Source organism: Lipophrys pholis (genome assembly GCF_963383615.2).
Source record: "Lipophrys pholis genome assembly, chromosome: 1".
NCBI classification, from domain to species: Eukaryota; Metazoa; Chordata; class Actinopteri; order Blenniiformes; family Blenniidae; genus Lipophrys; species Lipophrys pholis.
In genome coordinates, this window is record NC_137635.1 from 17,084,449 (window position 1) to 17,101,294 (window position 16,846).

General features: G+C 43.0%; 2 protein-coding genes across 3 annotated transcripts; one reads left to right on the forward strand and one right to left on the reverse strand.

Annotated features, from left to right (window-relative positions):
- Window positions 1–299: 299 nt before the first annotated feature.
- cops3 (COP9 signalosome subunit 3) lies at window positions 300–8,280 on the reverse strand. 2 transcript variants are annotated; one of them, XM_080472174.1, is made up of 12 exons: window positions 8,136–8,280; window positions 7,109–7,194; window positions 5,316–5,428; window positions 5,093–5,142; window positions 4,178–4,270; window positions 3,011–3,190; window positions 2,776–2,916; window positions 2,434–2,607; window positions 1,312–1,398; window positions 1,101–1,214; window positions 919–999; window positions 300–655 (listed from the first exon to the last, which is right to left on the reverse strand). In XM_080472174.1, the coding sequence occupies exons 3-12, from the start codon at window positions 5,410–5,412 to the stop codon at window positions 602–604; spliced, it is 1,071 nt and encodes a 356-aa protein (XP_080328300.1). In that variant the 5' UTR covers window positions 5,413–5,428; window positions 7,109–7,194; window positions 8,136–8,280; the 3' UTR covers window positions 300–601. The 2 variants fall into 2 exon arrangements, with proteins under 2 accessions (XP_080328300.1, XP_080328299.1); XM_080472173.1 differs by having other exon boundaries at window positions 7,109–7,238; window positions 8,101–8,280.
- A 722-nt stretch (window positions 8,281–9,002) lies between these two features.
- On the forward strand, window positions 9,003–16,492 carry nt5m (5',3'-nucleotidase, mitochondrial). The gene is made up of 5 exons (XM_080472211.1): window positions 9,003–10,501; window positions 11,740–11,840; window positions 14,091–14,151; window positions 14,292–14,406; window positions 15,192–16,492. Exons 1-5 carry the CDS (start codon window positions 10,148–10,150, stop codon window positions 15,329–15,331), a joined length of 771 nt encoding a protein of 256 aa, XP_080328337.1. The 5' UTR covers window positions 9,003–10,147; the 3' UTR covers window positions 15,332–16,492.
- The last annotated feature ends 354 nt before the right edge of the window (window positions 16,493–16,846 follow it).

The following is a 16,846-nucleotide window of genomic DNA, read 5'->3' on the forward strand; positions in this document are numbered from 1 at the left end:
GCCGGGTTTTGGTCAAGGGCATGTCCATGTGTACAGGTTTGCTATTGATGATATCTACATTCTAAACAAACAAACAAAAAAAAAAAGGATAACGATCATTCTAAGTCTTTACAAATGTAGAATATAATCCGATTTTATTCCTCGTTTTTACCTCACGTAATGCCCTCGAGATCACGGCCGTCATGCAGCAGAACCAAAAACAAACAGTGAGATTATTCACACATGTGTTTGGAACAAAGAAGTCCAGTTTTTATTATTGTGGATTCTGTTAAAGTAGCAGTGGCGCTCCAACCTGAACATTGATAAATAAAACACTGACAAAATCTTTTTTTTTTTTTTTTCTTTTTCCTTTTCTGTAAGGATTTCTTTGTTATCCTTAAGACACGGCGAAGTAAGAATAACCAAATTTTTATCATTCCACACAATTAGATTTTCCTTGACCAATGTCCTTTTTTATGCAATAGAATGTTTGTTTTCCTGTTTTTAAAAAAAAAATCCAACTCATCCTGGGAAGAATGTGTTGGGAGAGGGAGGGGGGAGGGGGGGGGTGGTGAGGGGGGATGTGGGGTGGCTGCAGCGTTCTCTCTATGTCCGAGGCCCCTCAGGAATAACTTGATGTTTTGCTACCAACATCATCCTCCTGCGATCCCATACTCTGGAAAGGGGAGAAGGCAAACACATGAGAAACAATTTGGAGATAAGATAGTTTCAGAGATAAAGTAAAACCGCTCACTCTAAACCAGAGTTACTCCTTTCTATATAAAAACAATGGCTATATAATTTCCTATATTCGAGCTCGATCCTTCTCTTTCGGAAGATGCCTGAACATTTGAACCAGTATTAAAATGACTGAGTCCAGTGAAAGATTCGTAAATAAAACAATCAATATATTAAGGATAGACTTCAATGCCGCCTCACCTTCTGCACAAATTGTGGGTTTACTGTAATTTCCTGATCCATAGACTTTAGCTTCTCATCCAGCTCTATACATTTCAACATCTGGAAATGAGAAAACACAAGTTAACAACAACAACAACAAAAAACACAAAACAACTCAGAACAATAAGAAAGACTGTGCAGAGAGGATGAGCGCTGCTCACCTCTTGGTCGATTTTGTGGAGCATTGCTGGGTTGTTGTATTTTTCGGGGTTATCATGGAAGCAGACCATACCATCCTTTTGGTTAATGCTAGCGTAGATCTCTCCGTCTTCGATCTATGAGGGAGGAAAGAAAAGAAATGATTTCTCAGGCCAACATTTGGGATCACGTGAACAGACACGAGCTCATGCCGTGTTTCGAGCAGCGCCTCACCATGTGTAAGACGTATTTTTCTGCTTCCTGGGGGCCTGAAAGCTGAACTCGACTCGCCATGTCTTGCAAAGACAGCGTCAGGAAGGTCTGCGGGAGAAACAAAACAGGTCGGATTTTCTGATTCTGCCACTTTCTTTTCTGAACATGTGTTTGAATACAGTCGGGGTAGCCTGTAAAGACGCAAGTTTGGCAACGTTATGCCACCAAGACGCTCTCAACACAGGCGTCCATGAAAACCTTTATTTTTTTAAATGAGGTCGAACAAAAAGCTAAATTCAGGCAATCCGAATCAAAGATTACTAGAAGGAGGCCTAACCTGTTAACATGAGGATAGTTTTAAAGTGAACTTAAAGATCTAAGAGTTTCTCTATGGATAGAAAAGGCCTATTTCTCCTAAATATGGTGTGTGTGTGTGTGTGTGTGTGTGTGTGTGTGTGTGTGTGTGTGTGTGTGTGTGTGTGTGTGTGTGTGTGTGTGTGTGTGTGTGTGTGTGTGTGTGTGTGTGTGTGTGTGTGTGTGTGTGTGTGTGTGTGTGTGTGTGTGTGTGTGTGTGTGTGTGTGTGTGTGTGTGTGTGTGTGTGTGTGTGTGTGTGTGTGTGTGTGTGTGTGTGTGTGTGTGTGTGTGTGTGTGTGTGTGTGTGTGTGTGTGTGTGTGTGTGTGTGTGTGTGTGTGTGTGTGTGTGTGTGTGTGTGTGTGTGTGTGTGTGTGTGTGTGTGTGTGTGTGTGTGTGTGTGTGTGTGTGTGTGTGTGTGTGTGTGTGTGTGTGTGTGTGTGTGTGTGTGTGTGTGTGTGTGTGTGTGTGTGTGTGTGTGTGTGTGTGTGTGTGTGTGTGTGTGTGTGTGTGTGTGTGTGTGTGTGTGTGTGTGTGTGTGTGTGTGTGTGTGTGTGTGTGTGTGTGTGTGTGTGTGTGTGTGTGTGTGTGTGTGTGTGTGTGTGTGTGTGTGTGTGTGTGTGTGTGTGTGTGTGTGTGTGTGTGTGTGTGTGTGTGTGTGTGTGTGTGTGTGTGTGTGTGTGTGTGTGTGTGTGTGTGTGTGTGTGTGTGTGTGTGTGTGTGTGTGTGTGTGTGTGTGTGTGTGTGTGTGTGTGTGTGTGTGTGTGTGTGTGTGTGTGTGTGTGTGGACCTTGGTTAGCCTCTGGATGTTCTTCTTGTACAGGGAGGAGAGGCACTGTTTGACCAGGCCCGTGTTGTTGTCTCTCGTGAACGTCTCGCTGTGTTTGTTGACGAGGCTGCGCAGCTCGGCCGGGTTGTTGGTGGTGTAAACCTGAGCCAGCTCGTGGTAGGCGTTGCTCAGGGGCTGAAAGGGAAAAGGGCAATCAGACCACGCAACGTTACAAATACACACCAGGACGACGGACATTGTGTAGCTTTGGTCTTAAAAATAAAAAATGAAAAGTGTGGACTTCAATCCCGATGAAACCAGGTGGTCAAACCTGACCCGTGCTCCCTGTGTGAGCTCGCTCACCTTGATGAACCTTCCTACTATCTGTGAGGTGTATTTAGGCAGCGGCTGCACTTTCCCGTGGAGAATGAGCGACACCAGGATGTATTTCTTATAGGCTTCCAACATGATGTGGCTCACTGCCATGGCTGGAGTGGTTATTGCCTGCGAGGGGAGGAAGGGGGAGGGGCAAGAGATCGAATGATTAGAACGTCGGGACGGAGGAGACGGATGTCTTACAGACGGGCACGCTCCGTACCTGTTCATAAAAATACAGTGCTCTTTCAAAGTTTTTCAGGCCCGTGTAGATCATGCCACCGTAGTAGTAGTAACATAAAAAGTGCTTTGCGTCGTAGGCGCCGTTCTCCTTACAGATGTCCATCATGTCCAGCTCCAAGAAGGGCAGGACGGGCTTGAAGCACTTCGCTAACAAGCACAGCTGAAAGGGCGAGACACAAGAGGGGGTCAGTGCCACGCATTAAAAGTGCATTTCACTCGTTCACGTGTGTGTCGGGCGCTGAGGGGTTAAAGTTCATCTCGTGTTCATTTGAAGATTCAGAAGAACGTTCAAAGTGACTTTGCGTCATTTTTGTGTCTCGTTTCAGAAAAGTTTCTCGATCTCACTGCAACGTTGTGAAAAACCATGTTTCCATTGAGACAAAGCGTTTTTTCCGTGTTTTCTACAAAGACGTAGCATTTCGAAAAAGTTTCACCATGGCAGCAGTTTAAAAAAAAAAAAAGTTCTGTTTTCATAGGTTCTGAGCACCGTTGTCGTAGAAACGGGCACAAAAAACGCAATGAAAGTTTTCCGTTTTCACTTGGAAAAACATAGTCATGTAAGCGGAGCCTAAGTGACATGATGCTGGAGTCAAACTACAAGCTGCTTGTTTGCAAGCAGAAGAGGTCGATGCAGGGTGTTGCGATAATTACGTTTGTGATGAATAGAAACAAATAAGTAGAAAACGGTGACGTATGTGTGCTTCCAGACAGCGGCGCTCATTTTCCTGTAAATGAGTCTGAATTGTTTTTCTTCCATCATGTGCATCTGCAGTTTCAACCACATGAGCAGCAATTGGTTGATTTTGCCATTTTTGAGCTTTTGGCTTCTTCCCTGTGACCCCCAGGCGTGAAACATTTCGGACTCTGTCGATTACGACTTTCAAATCAGTAATTTGCCCAATTTTCACGAGTCAATTATGATTAAATGCACTTTCCAGTCTTTTATTTTGAATGCACAGTGCAAACTTTTGTGATAAAGATAAGGTGCAATTTGTGATCAGTTGTACAGTTTTAGCTGAAACAGCGGCCGATAATTAGGACAAATAATTGCTGAATCGTGGAAAGCTTGCGCAGTTTCCGGATTTACAAGAAGTATTCAGCACAGTGTAAGACAGAAGTATGAGAATATGAAGCGAGCGCGACTCACCTGACACAGGTCTGCGTGAACTGAGGTAAGTTGGTTTGTGTTCATCTGCATTTTGTCTATTGCCTGTTTTAGGACGACGACGCCTCTCAAAGGCTGCGGGAGAAAACACAAGAGTTGTTCACGTTGATCACACCCAGAGACATCCAAAAACAAACTGCTCGGCGTTCAGGTGGCTCCGTGGCCATATTCAGACCATTACAGAACTTTAGTTTTAATATGAAGGGCTCGCTTGATGAGGAGCCACTCGTTGGAATTCTGATCGTGAAGGAGACACCAACCGGACACCTCAGGTAAAAGCTGATTGACATAAAGGAAGTTTCCTTTGAGCCAACTTGTATTCTCCTTTTAATGATCATTTCTACTGAACAGCCATTACCGACATATCAGAGTTTTAATCTGAACGAGCTCAGCGGAAGGTCAAGATGTCAACAAGCTGCAACTTCAGGCTCAAAATACAAAATACTGTAAATTCATTTTATCCTCTTGACCTTCAGGAAATCCTCACATTTTGTCGTTTTCTTTCCAGATGTATGAAGAAAAACATGTTCTCACACTGGTTATACTGCAGGCATCTTCACGATACCTTATTTTGGAATAGTATTGTCTTAAATAGGTTGGCAAATCACCAATGGCCTCATGATTTTCTTGTGAAAACAGTGGGGGGGGGGAGGGGGAATCCAGAAAGAGACCCCCTCACCCAGCATGGTTACTTTGGTTTTAACCTTTATTTTCAAACCCCAAGTCAAAAACCAAAGATGAACTGAACTGGGGTTGATCACTAAACCTCATATTTTAAGAGTGCTCAAGGCAGAAATCTGCCGGTCGTCAACAAACCAAATGATTGGTGTGACGGATTAGGGTTGGAGATTAGTGCTGCCTAATCTGCAGTCTGGAAGAGATGTTTGAGGGTCTTACCTGTTTCCGCTCTACGAGGGCGTTTGTCAACTGGTGGCAGAGACCAGCGACTGTGAGAGGAAACAGATGGATGAGAAAAGACGTTTTGGGTTTGCAGCATCGCGTCAAATACGCCCATATATACAGGAGAGAGAGAGAGTAAGTGCCTTGTCATAATTCTGAAGATTCGATCAAAACGGTACAATAAAACATCCGGGGAATTTAAACGTCGACCTGTACTCACAAGTGTCTGTTGCATATCTAATGTGCTCCCCGTTGCAGGTGCTGATGAAGAGCTGGACTTGGGAGAAGAGCGTCTCGAAGTCAGGGATGTTTGGCATGGAGAACTTCACAAATCTGCAGCGGGGGAGACAAACGTTAATGGACCCCCGATAGCTTAAACAGCTGACCAGACAAATAGACCCAAACAGCTTCTACACTAGGACAATAATCTGATTAAACAACTAATTAAAATGGAGATCAAAGTGCAACAACTGACTGTTACATGCTGCTATAGCAATTTATTATTCTCTTTTAAACTTTCTAACTCCCTTTATATAGTCAAACTGTGGCAAGTGACTTTTTTTCATGGATTGCTTTGCTCTCTTTTAAATATTCTACCGCTTCTATATTTATACTGCGGCACAGGAACAGACTGCATTTAAAAATGTTGTTGTTTTTTTCTCTCTCTCTCTTTTCAAAATCTTTTTATTAACAGTTTCCAACAATCATGCCCAAGTGGGGCAGATACAAGTCACATTCTTAGGTTTGACTGATTGATCCATCCACCCAACCCCACACCACCCACAGTCCCATCCGGACGCTGGCAAAACCTAACAAAATATAAAAAAAACTATGTTCACCATTAAGTATGACATGAATATGTAAACTGCAAAGGAAAGGTGATAGAATATGGAGCCAGGTACACCTAGGATTGAGAGCAAAAGTTGGGATTTATAATATATTATGTGACGTTGTTTGAGTGTTGTGAAAGTATGTCAGAAAGGGTTCCCAGGTCTTGTCGAATTTCTTCTCAGAGCCACTTATTTGGGATTTTTTTTTTTTTTAACAATGACAATAAAGACCATTCTGATAAAAGACACCAAAGGAAGTTGAGAAAGAAAACTATGAAGATGTAAAGTTCAGGAAGACGATGGATGCCTCCCAAGTAATTGTTTGATATGGCTTTAAACCACGAGTGTCCAACGCATTTCCGTCCGGGAGCCACATTTCAATTTGAGTGGGCGAGAGTGGTAAAATAGTGCCATACTAACCTTTAAACTTAAATTTTAAATGTTGTGGTGCAGAAAATACGTTACGAAAATATCTATTCCCACAGAAAAACAATAAATTACTACTGAAAATGACTACAATTGCAACATGAAGCCAATTTTAATGAAAACTTTTTGGTGCAAAATACAGTGAATTGTCAAAATTAACTTCTACAGCATTTGCATTATGGGTGTTTAGAAACTCACCCTGACAGCTTGACTTTGAGGCTAATGCTAGTTTCATGGCAAGCAGCTCGGTGTTTTGTCCTCTACTCTTAAGTAATTTGTTTAAAAAAACAACAACTATCTTTTATTAGATTTCTTTTTTTACCATTTGCTTGATGGTCAGATTGGAGCCTCTTGTCGGCCGGTTTTAGCCCACGGGCCTTATGTTTGACACCTCTGGCTTAAACTCACTCGTATAGCTGTTAAATATTCAACAGAATATTTGTTGACTTACTTATTAATAAGAGGAAACTGTGGCCTTCACTGCTGTAGAGCTACATTATTATTTCAGCATGCAACAGGTAGCGTTCCAGTTTTACAGTTCTCACACAAATTCACCTTGACGAAAACGTTTTCATATACAAAACACAGTTGCAAGCTTAATTATTATTAGAAGAAATAAGGTTTTGATGGTTTATTCTGCCTCATTGATTTAATCTATTACAGGAATTACATTCAAAAGGCACAGAAGCATACCTCGAAAGGCAATTAAGCCGATAACACAAGACAGACCAGGTTGGAACTTAAGGTGGGAACTTACAGCACAGCCAGCACGCCCAGGGAGTGCTCCTGGATGTCCAAGGCCCCCAGCACCGTGTCCAGGTGGGACAGATTTTTGGCCAGCAGCTCCCCACTCTTGTTGATCAACTCGCACAGCTGAGTCATCTGGCCTGGAGTTTGAGAAAGTAAAACATTTTATTAGATCAAACCATTGTGTGTGATTTTGATCTTTGACAGACTCAAACATTTGTCACAAATTTAAAAAAAAAACAACCTACAGCGACCCCAGACATTTTCATGATAATAAATCTGATGTTAAGGCTCAGATTTAGCATCACAGTGTAGAACCTCAATCAATTTATATTATTAATGCAAGCTCTTCCATAAAAGTGTAAACAATGATCAAAATGTAGCTTCAAATGTCATTATAACACTTTTAATTGGAGATTTTATGTCATGCAGAGGACATATTTAGTCAAACAATGTCCCACGTGTTTTTAATGCTAAAATCTAGATGTTCGGGTTTAAGATCCCCAAGAAGGTTTCCTAAACGTTTGTAGAAGAAAATTTTAGTCATGAAATAGCTTATAATAATGGATTTGTGGAGTATTTAAGCCAGAAATGGCCGGTCAAGTGTCCTGTCAAGGCCTTGCAACAGAGCGATGCCAGTGAGATGGACAGCCACCTTAGAGCCAATCAGAATTGCGAATTCGGTCCGCCAGCCAATTAAGAGTCGGTCGGGGCGGGACTACCGGTAGGCAGTACCCAGAAATTATTTTCTAGCTCAAAAACAAAAAGTATAATTTCCACGTTTAGTTTGATGACATGTCCGTTAAGAGGCGATTCTCGGTGTCCCCGCGCTCTAACGCACCTCCCGACGGTGGTTTACGAGTCTCTCCGGGCCGCGGAGATCCGTTTTTGGCGGTGTGTTTACATGATAAAGCAGAAAAAGAGGGCTCTGAGCACTGGGTAGCACATGCGAGCTAACAGGCTAACAGTTTCTCCACTCCCGGAGAGTTTCCGCCGCCGTACCTTGAGCGGAGAGCTGCCGCACGTTGTTCACGAACTGCTCCAAGGCTGAAGCCATTATTTTCCGGGTCCGAAGTGGAGGTAATGCGCACTGTTTTTCATTCAAACGTCAGAAACTACTCCGTCCGGACTGAGACAGGGGGCCACACAGCCGCCACTGGGGAGAAGATGTCGCGAGATCTCAGAGAGTGAAGACACTGCAACGAGATTTACCAAAACAACTCTCGACTCTTAAAGGGACACACACACAATTAACTCGACTCGTAATCGCTTTAAATTACAATGCTTGTATTTTAGGTGACAAACATCTAGTATTGCCACAATATGTCTTGTGTAAATAATAGCAATTTATGATGGTGACAGACTTTCATTATACTTCCTACTTTCAGAAGGAACCGACACAGGAAGTGACGACGGTTTGATTGTTTTTTCTTTTTTTTAAACGAAGATCATTTATAGTGAAAGAGCTCCTGTGTAAGCTAAAGCAGGGGTGTCAAACACATCTTAGCCGAGGGGCCACGTACAGCCCAATTTAATCTCATGTCACAAAAAAATTCTGTCCCTCTATGTGGGTAGTTTTGATTCATTCATCCATCCACCTTCGTATGGTCACAGTGGCAGTACAGAGAGTGATGAAGCCCAGACACCTTTGTCTCGTGAAACTTCCTCGAGCCAACCTCTTCTTGGGTTGACCCCAAATCGCTCCCAGACCAATAGACATAGTCTCTCCAGTGAGTCTTGGGACAATGTGTACAGCATGTAAATATCACCATGTATGTATTGTTGGGAAGAATTGCATAAATAAGAGATATGAATAATAATTAAAAACAAGATCATATCTGACCATTTGGTTGCTTATTTCTTGTGTATTTTTGAAAAGAAATGCTCAAGAATCAATTACAGTTGAACATTTTATATTTCAGAATAGAATAGCTTTTTATTCTCATTTTACAATGTATAATGTAATTCGAGAGCTGCTCTTCTCACAGTGCAAATGAACACAAATGTAACAGTAAAACATTTAACAATAAACGGAAGAATAGTGCCATATGTTTTACAGTTGTTTCACAGGATATGGTTGAGTTGTGATGTAGTGATGGTGTGAGGATCAGTGAATGTGTGAATTAGTCGTGGTTGCAAAATCTCAGGTGTCATTTGTTGCTTAATGCATGAAGGCGGCTGCATCGTAGGTTCTACGAGGTGCTAAACGTTTCAGGCATGATTGATTTTCAGCTGGAAAAAAAACATTTTGACCATCTGCAATTACGTGAAGCTACCTTCAGAGAAACTTGTTCATACATTTATTTTCAGTAGGCTGGATGATTGCAACAGTGTGTTTACAGGCTTCAGACAGCTGCAGCTCATCCAGAGTCCTCGCCACACCTGTATGCTGTGGGAATCAAACCTGCAAACTCCCTGTCTGTTTCTCTAGCCCCTAGGCAAATAAACAATAGATCCTACTTATTTGAATAACTTTATTTTAATAAAGTTTTTGCTTTAGTCACAATGCCTTCAGCATTCACACATTAGTGACCCCAAGCTCAATTATTATTCTGACTTCTTCTATACTGCGCTATTCCTCACACAGTGAATTGAATCATTTAAATATCAAAACGTGCAGCTTGTTCATGAGATGAGTCTGTGCTTTTTTATATATTTGACCGTTTCTAATAATTTAAAAAAACAACTGTGGCTCAAATAGATCAGTGTCTGTTGCCATGGAGATGCAGAGCCTTCAGCATTCACACGCATTTTCTTCTGGAAACGTAAACCTCTAGTGATTAATTCACATAGCCTTTATTTCCTTGCAACGCAATATAAATTGCCTTGTGTCTGAATGCTGCTGTAGAAATAACTTTTTTTCTTCTTTGCGAAGTGAGCCCTCCTCTTGATTTGCCCTATCTTTGCGCAGAGGGGATTTGTAGTACAGTGTGTCCTTACCGCCGCTGCACCAGTTGTTTACAACCTCCAAGCCACAAAACCTCCAACAAAAAACAAGTAACACAACAACACTGGAAGTGCAGAAAGCAGTTTAAAAGTCCAGACTCCCATGAGGACTTTATTTAATGTTTCTAGAGGCCGTTTTGTGACCGTTGTTAGCAGCTGGGGGGACGAAGGGGGGAGGTTCGAGGCGATGTCGCTGCTGAGCGTTACACGCCTCCTCGGAAGAGGACAAACTTTCATCCGTAATCCGGTTAAGATGACTTCCATGAGCATGTCGTCCTCCTCCGTTAGGAGACGACTGCGGGTCCTGGTGGACATGGACGGCGTCCTGGCGGACTTCGAGGGGGGCTTCCTGAAGAAGTACCGGGCCCGGTACCCGGAGGAGCCCTTCATCACGCTGGACGAGCGGAGGGGCTTCTGGGTGTCGACGCAGTACCAGCAGCTGAGGAGCGACCTGTGTGTAAGACGAGCCCGCTGTGTTTGAATGTTTACGGACAGACAGGGAGCAACCTGGGACATTTGAAAATTGCTATTTACACGCTCAGTTTAAAAAAGAAAAAATAAAGTTCCTCGGGAACTTAGTTTTTTCTCCTTCCTGTATAATTGTTTTTCCAACAGGTCACGCCTCCTTGAACACCTACTTTATGATGCGTTCAGGGGTAACTGGGAAAAAATTAGGTGATCCCAAGGGTCAGTCCTGGGTCCTCTTGCTTTTTAATTTATAAGATTAGATGCACCTTTATTAGTCCCACAAGTGAGAAATTGCAATGTCACAGCAGGCAGCATCGTGAAAGGTCACACGGAGATACTTTCAGTACAAGCAATATAGATAAAGAAGCGTTGGGGCAATGTACAACTGTGTATTGCCATGTTTCACAGTGACACGTCTCTTTTCAACTGTGTCTTATCAATTCCGGGACAGTTGAGATATTCCTACGCTTCAACCATGACAAGACTGCTTTAGTTTCAGGAATTCATCCTGAGGCCAATCTTAGTTGTCCGTTTACATGCCTACTGTGCTCGGAGCCAATGAAAATGCTGCTTTTTGAACACGCTTCAACTCTGTTTCGGTGGAAAAATGAAATTTTCGTTTGGTCGGAAATTTCCCAACTCACCAGTTAGTGATTAAAGTAGAAGTAAATGCAAGGCTGAGTAACTTTAAACTTGCGTCTCTGTTACTTTTGTATCGTTGAATTCCCATTTTATCGTCATTCAGATGGTTTTTTCCACACAAACTTTTTATGGTGTCATGAGGTCAAACTCTGAATTCTCAACTGGGGAATAATGAAATCTTCCTGAGTTTTGAGGGGAATTTTTTTTTTTAAATTAAAGTCACTTCTCATGGCAGCATCTAAATATTACATCGGATTACAACACAACTTATCACATTTAACATTAAAAATGCCTGACTTCCCAAGAAACCAGCCTGCCACCTACTTCCTGCTTAAACAGGTTTGATCAGGACTGTTGACATTTCTAACGGAGCGTATAGACAGATACAAAAAAGAGGACATAATAACCGTATCAATGCATTATTTGTCATCTGTGTTATTTACCTGAACTATGTCAAGAGATGTTGACATATCTCTCCTCTTTTAAATTATTCAAGGAGTTATTATTATCCTTTCCACCGTACAGACACATTAATATTTCAGCTATGCTTAAAGCTTCAAACATGTGCTTGTGCTCCTGCTGCAGGCGAAAGCCATGAGTATCTGGGAATCCAAAGACTTCTTCACGGACTTGGAGCCGCTGCCAGGAGGCGTGGAGGCGGTCCAAGAGATGGCCAGGATGGATAAGTGCGTCTCCGCTCGTCTGACGTAGAAGCCGCCTTTGGCTGAAGCTCACTCGGAAGAATGTCATGCAAGATGGGCTGTGGGTTTAGAGAACAAATCGGAATGACTTCCACAGCAGAAGGATTTACCATGAACCAACTGGCATGAAACACGTTCGGCGGTTGATTTATTAGCAACAGAACAAAAGTGCCTTTGGTCTGACACCGCAGCTTTTGTGCGGAGTTACCAGTCCGTAGTGGGCAGCTTCTATCCAAAGTGGTCTAATAAGGGAAGCGAAGGGGAAGTCTGGCTTAGTTGGTCCAATCCAACCTAAACTGCTTTTAATAGAAAAGTGTGAGTATACACAGAGCAATACACAGAAAGCAGTACGAGCAATTTCATCAATTCAGCCATCAATTTAATTGGAACGTTTTTCCATTTTTTTTTTTAATTTCTTTTAGCCATTTCATCTTTTTTTGTTGTTTTTACCAATTCCATCGATCCTGGCTATTTTTTATCGGTTTTACCTTATTAAGCTCTTTATTAGACTGGAGACTAGACCATTTCTTTGAAAATCAGTATGTAATGCAATTAAAATAAACACAACATCTCCTTTTCAATCGACACTTACCAAAAGCCGCAGTCAGAGACGTGACCACAAACCAGCCACGTGCTCCTGGTGCTCCTCGATGGAAGATCCTCATTGCAGATAACCCTCTCTTCGATGATATATATCAAATTATTCTTTTTTTTGGTTCCAGTGTAATCTGAATCAACACGAAGGAGGCAGCGAATGTAATTTCCGGCTGCTTTCTCCAAAGCCCCGTTATACAGCGCACCTAAAAATAGCTGGCACTGTTATGAACTGCGTTTTTACGCTCACGCTCCCACTGGAAACGAATGGATGGTTTTTAGGCGCCAGCACCTGACTGGACTTCTTCCATATCTCCAAACAGAAATGCTGTAAAACCCACAACATGCACGCCTCACAAAAACGTTTGGGATGTTTAGCTTTCAGGTGAAACTTCTGGAAAAACGTTAAAAGGTTCAAGCGACAATGATATTGAATAGTCTCAATCCACTCGATATAGTGAAACAAAAGCCAACAACAGAGAAGGGTATACCCCAACAAAACCCGTCAATGTCGATGTGCCCCTGAGCGTCAATAACAACTTTGTCTCCTCGCTGTCCACCAATGGACTCGTTGTCTGCTGAGGCATGGCGTCAAACTCTTCTCAAAGGGTGGCCCTCAAGGTCATTGAGCTTCTGGACTAGAGTTGCAGAGTTCCGCTCTCCAGCTGATCCTGGAGGTTTTCTATGGGATATCAGGTCTGGAGAAAGTGCAGGAGACTCCATTTGAGATTCCCCAGTCTCCAGCGGCCGTCCAGTAATGATGATATGTTACAGATTATGTTATACATGGTCACCTCGTCATCTAATAATGTCGCATTTTGTAATAATCTGCTGCGTTTTGGACTAAAATTCTTGGAACGCATTTTCAAAAATAAAGCATTGCCGCATTTTGTAATAACTCGTTACATTTTGCAACAGTTCTTACAAGATGCGGGTTAAATGATTAAATTCACTCGGTGGCACTTACAGTCTGCTTTCACTGGCAATCTGGTTTAATTTCTTTATAAAGGGCAACATTTATTACGTAATGCACCAAATGCTTACATTTCCTTTAAGAGAAGTGGAACACCCACATTTTGTAATAACTGCTGCAACCTGTACCAAGTTATTACAACATTTAGCAGCAAAGTTTATGACAAAATGCGGCGTCGTTACATAACGAGTTGAAAATGTATTACATTATTACATATTGCACCATAATGCGGCGCCAGAGGCAAGTATTGTCCACTCAGGAGCGGAATGACCGTGTTGATACTGTCCTCCAGGTAGATGCGACTGTGCCAATTCACAAAGTGTAGGACAGTTCTGTATTGACTAGACAGGCCTGTCCACACTGTAACACCACCGCCGCCATTAAAGGGTCGTCTGGGGACAACAGTTGGACACGTGCATTCCAAAGCTGAGAGAAGGTCACGTTACGTTCACCTGTAAAGGTGCATCTTGACGTTTCACCTGAAAACTGCGCCTTCCTTTTTTTTCTTTTTTTTTTAATGTAGCGTGATACAAAAAAATCCCGTTCGTGTTGTTGTCCCTTGGATTTCACTCCTGAACAGCAGACGTGTTTTGAGGCAGGAATGTGAACATGATTGGAATCTTTTCTTTTTTTTTTTTGAAAACCCTGCTTTGTTTTCTCTCTTGCAGCACGGACGTCTTTATCTGCACCAGCCCCATCAAACAATACAAGCACTGCCCCACTGAGAAGGTGACGCCCTCTAGAAATTAGCAACACGTGTAATTCACCCCCCCCCCCCCCCCCCCCCCCCCACCACCCACCCCGTGGGAATGATTAATGCGTTTCATTTATCTGACGGGCTGGCCTGCTGTGTGTCGGTCTGCGTTTAGTGCGCCTGGGTTGAGAAGCATCTCGGCCACGACTTCCTGGATCAGGTCATCCTGACCCGAGACAAGACGGTAGTCAGCGGCGACATCCTCATCGACGACAAGCCGGACATTTTTGGTGAGTGCACGCATGTTTGTTTGGGTGAGCTGCGGCGTCGGTGGGAGAGCTTTTGTCTTCCCACAGTGGAAACAGATACTTGATACTGTACTGCTAACTATATCTCTGTCACCACAATCCTGCATAATATTAGAATCTGGTAGCTTTTCTCAGGAGTACGCGCCCACACTCTAATCATACCCTTTGACTTCTGAAGGAAAAAAAAGACGTTTAGAAACGGACATCATTCATCACCTCCTCCTCCTCCTCCTCCTCCTCCTCCTCCTCCTCCTCCTCCTCCTCCTCGATCTCCAGCCTGTCCACACACTGCTGTGGGATGGATCCGATTCTTTCACCAGCATTTGTGACAAATCAGTGGCATCAACAGTGCGCCCAGGCCGAGCCCACGAAGTACAATCGCCACAATTTAGACGTTTTGGAAGCAGTTCTCAATTTAAATGTCCACCTAGCAAAATAATAGTTGAATTGTGAAATTGGTGCCAAGCGCGAGCTCCCTGACTTGAAGGTACAAGTAGAAGAAAATGTAAATGCAGGAGCTGAAAACTTCAAATGAAAAGCGTGCAGCATGAGGACGAAGTGAAGATAATGTTGAAGGATGAGGATTGCGTAGCCCTGTTTGTGTCATGTCAGGTGGGTGTTTTGATTACTTGGATTTGTCTTCGAAGGTTCGTTGGGGACGGACGGACGTGCGCTCAGATTCTTTGAAGAATCGGAGCCGTTGTCCCTGGTACATTTGTGTGGTCGGTGAGTGACGTAAGCGGTTTGTGTGTGTGTTTATCAATCAGGCGTGGAGTCCAAGCCCACGTGGGAGCACGTCCTTTTCACCGCCTGCCACAACAAGCACCTGGCGGTGGAGCCGCCGCAGCGGCGGCTCCTGTCCTGGGCGGACGACTGGAGGGCCGTCCTGGACAGCAAGAGGCAGTGAACCCCCAATCCCCCCCAACCCAACCAAAAAAAAAAAAGACACTTCCTGGTCATCTAGTGTGGGAAAACATCCCAACAAGCTCAGCGTTCAAACTTCTTCCACAAAGGAAGGGGCAGTTGGGAGACGACATTCACTGGTTTCACCACAAGGTGGCACCATGAGACTGAACGTGACAGCCTCTGTGATTTCACTGAATGAACTTGAGCATTGAAACGTGTCCAATGGCAGGTTGTCTTTATTTTCCTCTGGAGGTTTCGCTTGTCACTTTGTTTTTTCTGTCTTAAAATCTTAACAACAACGACAAAAAACCCAAAATGAAGGCGGTTCTTCTGCGGCCTTTATCACCCATCGGTCATTTTACAGTACCGCCTTCCGTCAGTAAGTCAGTGGTCCATGGTTCACTCACAACAGCAACAGACAACCTCCGAGTCGTATTCACCGGTGACCATGTGCAATACGTAAACATAACGGTGCCGCCCGGACTTACAGTCGCTGGATCAGTATTATACATGTACCACATGGGCAGATTTACAGGGTTGGAGGTTTTTCCAGCTGGAGCTGTATTGCGGCCGTTTCCTCCATATGTCGCTCGGATCGATGCGGTTTGGCAAAGAAAACACTCGCACACAAACACATGCACGTTGCCAAAAAACGATCGCTGAACACGTGGAACACACAAACAGCGTCCGACACTTGTTTTTCCACTTCATCAGTGCATTTAAAGAGGAAAAATGGATGTATGTTTGATATCGTCATTTCGCGGTTCGATCTACGTCACGTCAAGCGCACAACTTACTTGTCTCGTCATGTTGTTCACCATGTTTACAGTCGCACGTCACCTTCAGATAAAAGGTTAGAGGGGTTGACGGCAAACCCGGTGCTGCCAGAGTATCTAAATACAGTCTTTGTGTTGATTTTTAGCAAAAAAAATAAATGTATAATGTTCAGATATATTTTAGAAGGGAACTGTTGATTTTGAGCTTCAAAACAAATCTCGGTCGCAAAAGAGAAAGGCGTAATTGGAGGGCTCGCCATGATTTTTCAGGAATAAGTATAAGCTGAACTTGCATTAATGGTGCTTAGTGTTTTGTCGTCATGTCTAATACGATGTACACATTCTGTAAATGGGATGTTTTAAATGATGTGTTTTGCTCCAAGTTGAATAAAACAATTAAAATAAAAAACAAATACAGGCAATGTGACTGTTCATGATTTTTCTAGTTTTTCCAGACCCGGTTCATTCATGTAATACCTTTTGACAAAACATCCCCTTGAAGGGAAGCAATTTCAGTTGCATATTCTCTTTAGTTTGAATTATCACTGGTTTCAAATCATGGAGGGTGACATGCAGAAGAGAGGGCTTCAAACATCTGCCATCATCTAAAAGTTCATTTTTGCATTTAAAACATTTTTTACCAATACAGATAATATAAATTGAGATCAAGAGTGGCCCAAGGAGCGAACCCTGTGGAATACCCTTAGAGGCAATAAGTTGGAGGAAATGTCTTGAGATCA

Excerpts from the sequence above, each read along its gene's own strand:
- nt5m (XM_080472211.1), top strand. The coding sequence starts at position 10,148 with ATGAGGACTTTATTTAATGTTTCTAGAGGCCGTTTTGTGACCGTTGTT. Across the intron at positions 11,841-14,090 it reads GAGATGGCCAGGATGGATAA|CACGGACGTCTTTATCTGCA; the intron begins GTGCGTCTCCGC and ends TCTCTCTTGCAG. Across the intron at positions 14,407-15,191 it reads CGACAAGCCGGACATTTTTG|GCGTGGAGTCCAAGCCCACG; the intron begins GTGAGTGCACGC and ends TTTATCAATCAG.
- cops3 (XM_080472173.1), bottom strand. The coding sequence starts at position 8,155 with ATGGCTTCAGCCTTGGAGCAGTTCGTGAACAACGTGCGGCAGCTCTCC. Across the intron at positions 2,917-3,010 it reads CACTGTATTTTTATGAACAG|GCAATAACCACTCCAGCCAT; the intron begins GTACGGAGCGTG and ends CTCCCCTCGCAG. Across the intron at positions 1,000-1,100 it reads TCCACAAAATCGACCAAGAG|ATGTTGAAATGTATAGAGCT; the intron begins GTGAGCAGCGCT and ends TCTCATTTCCAG.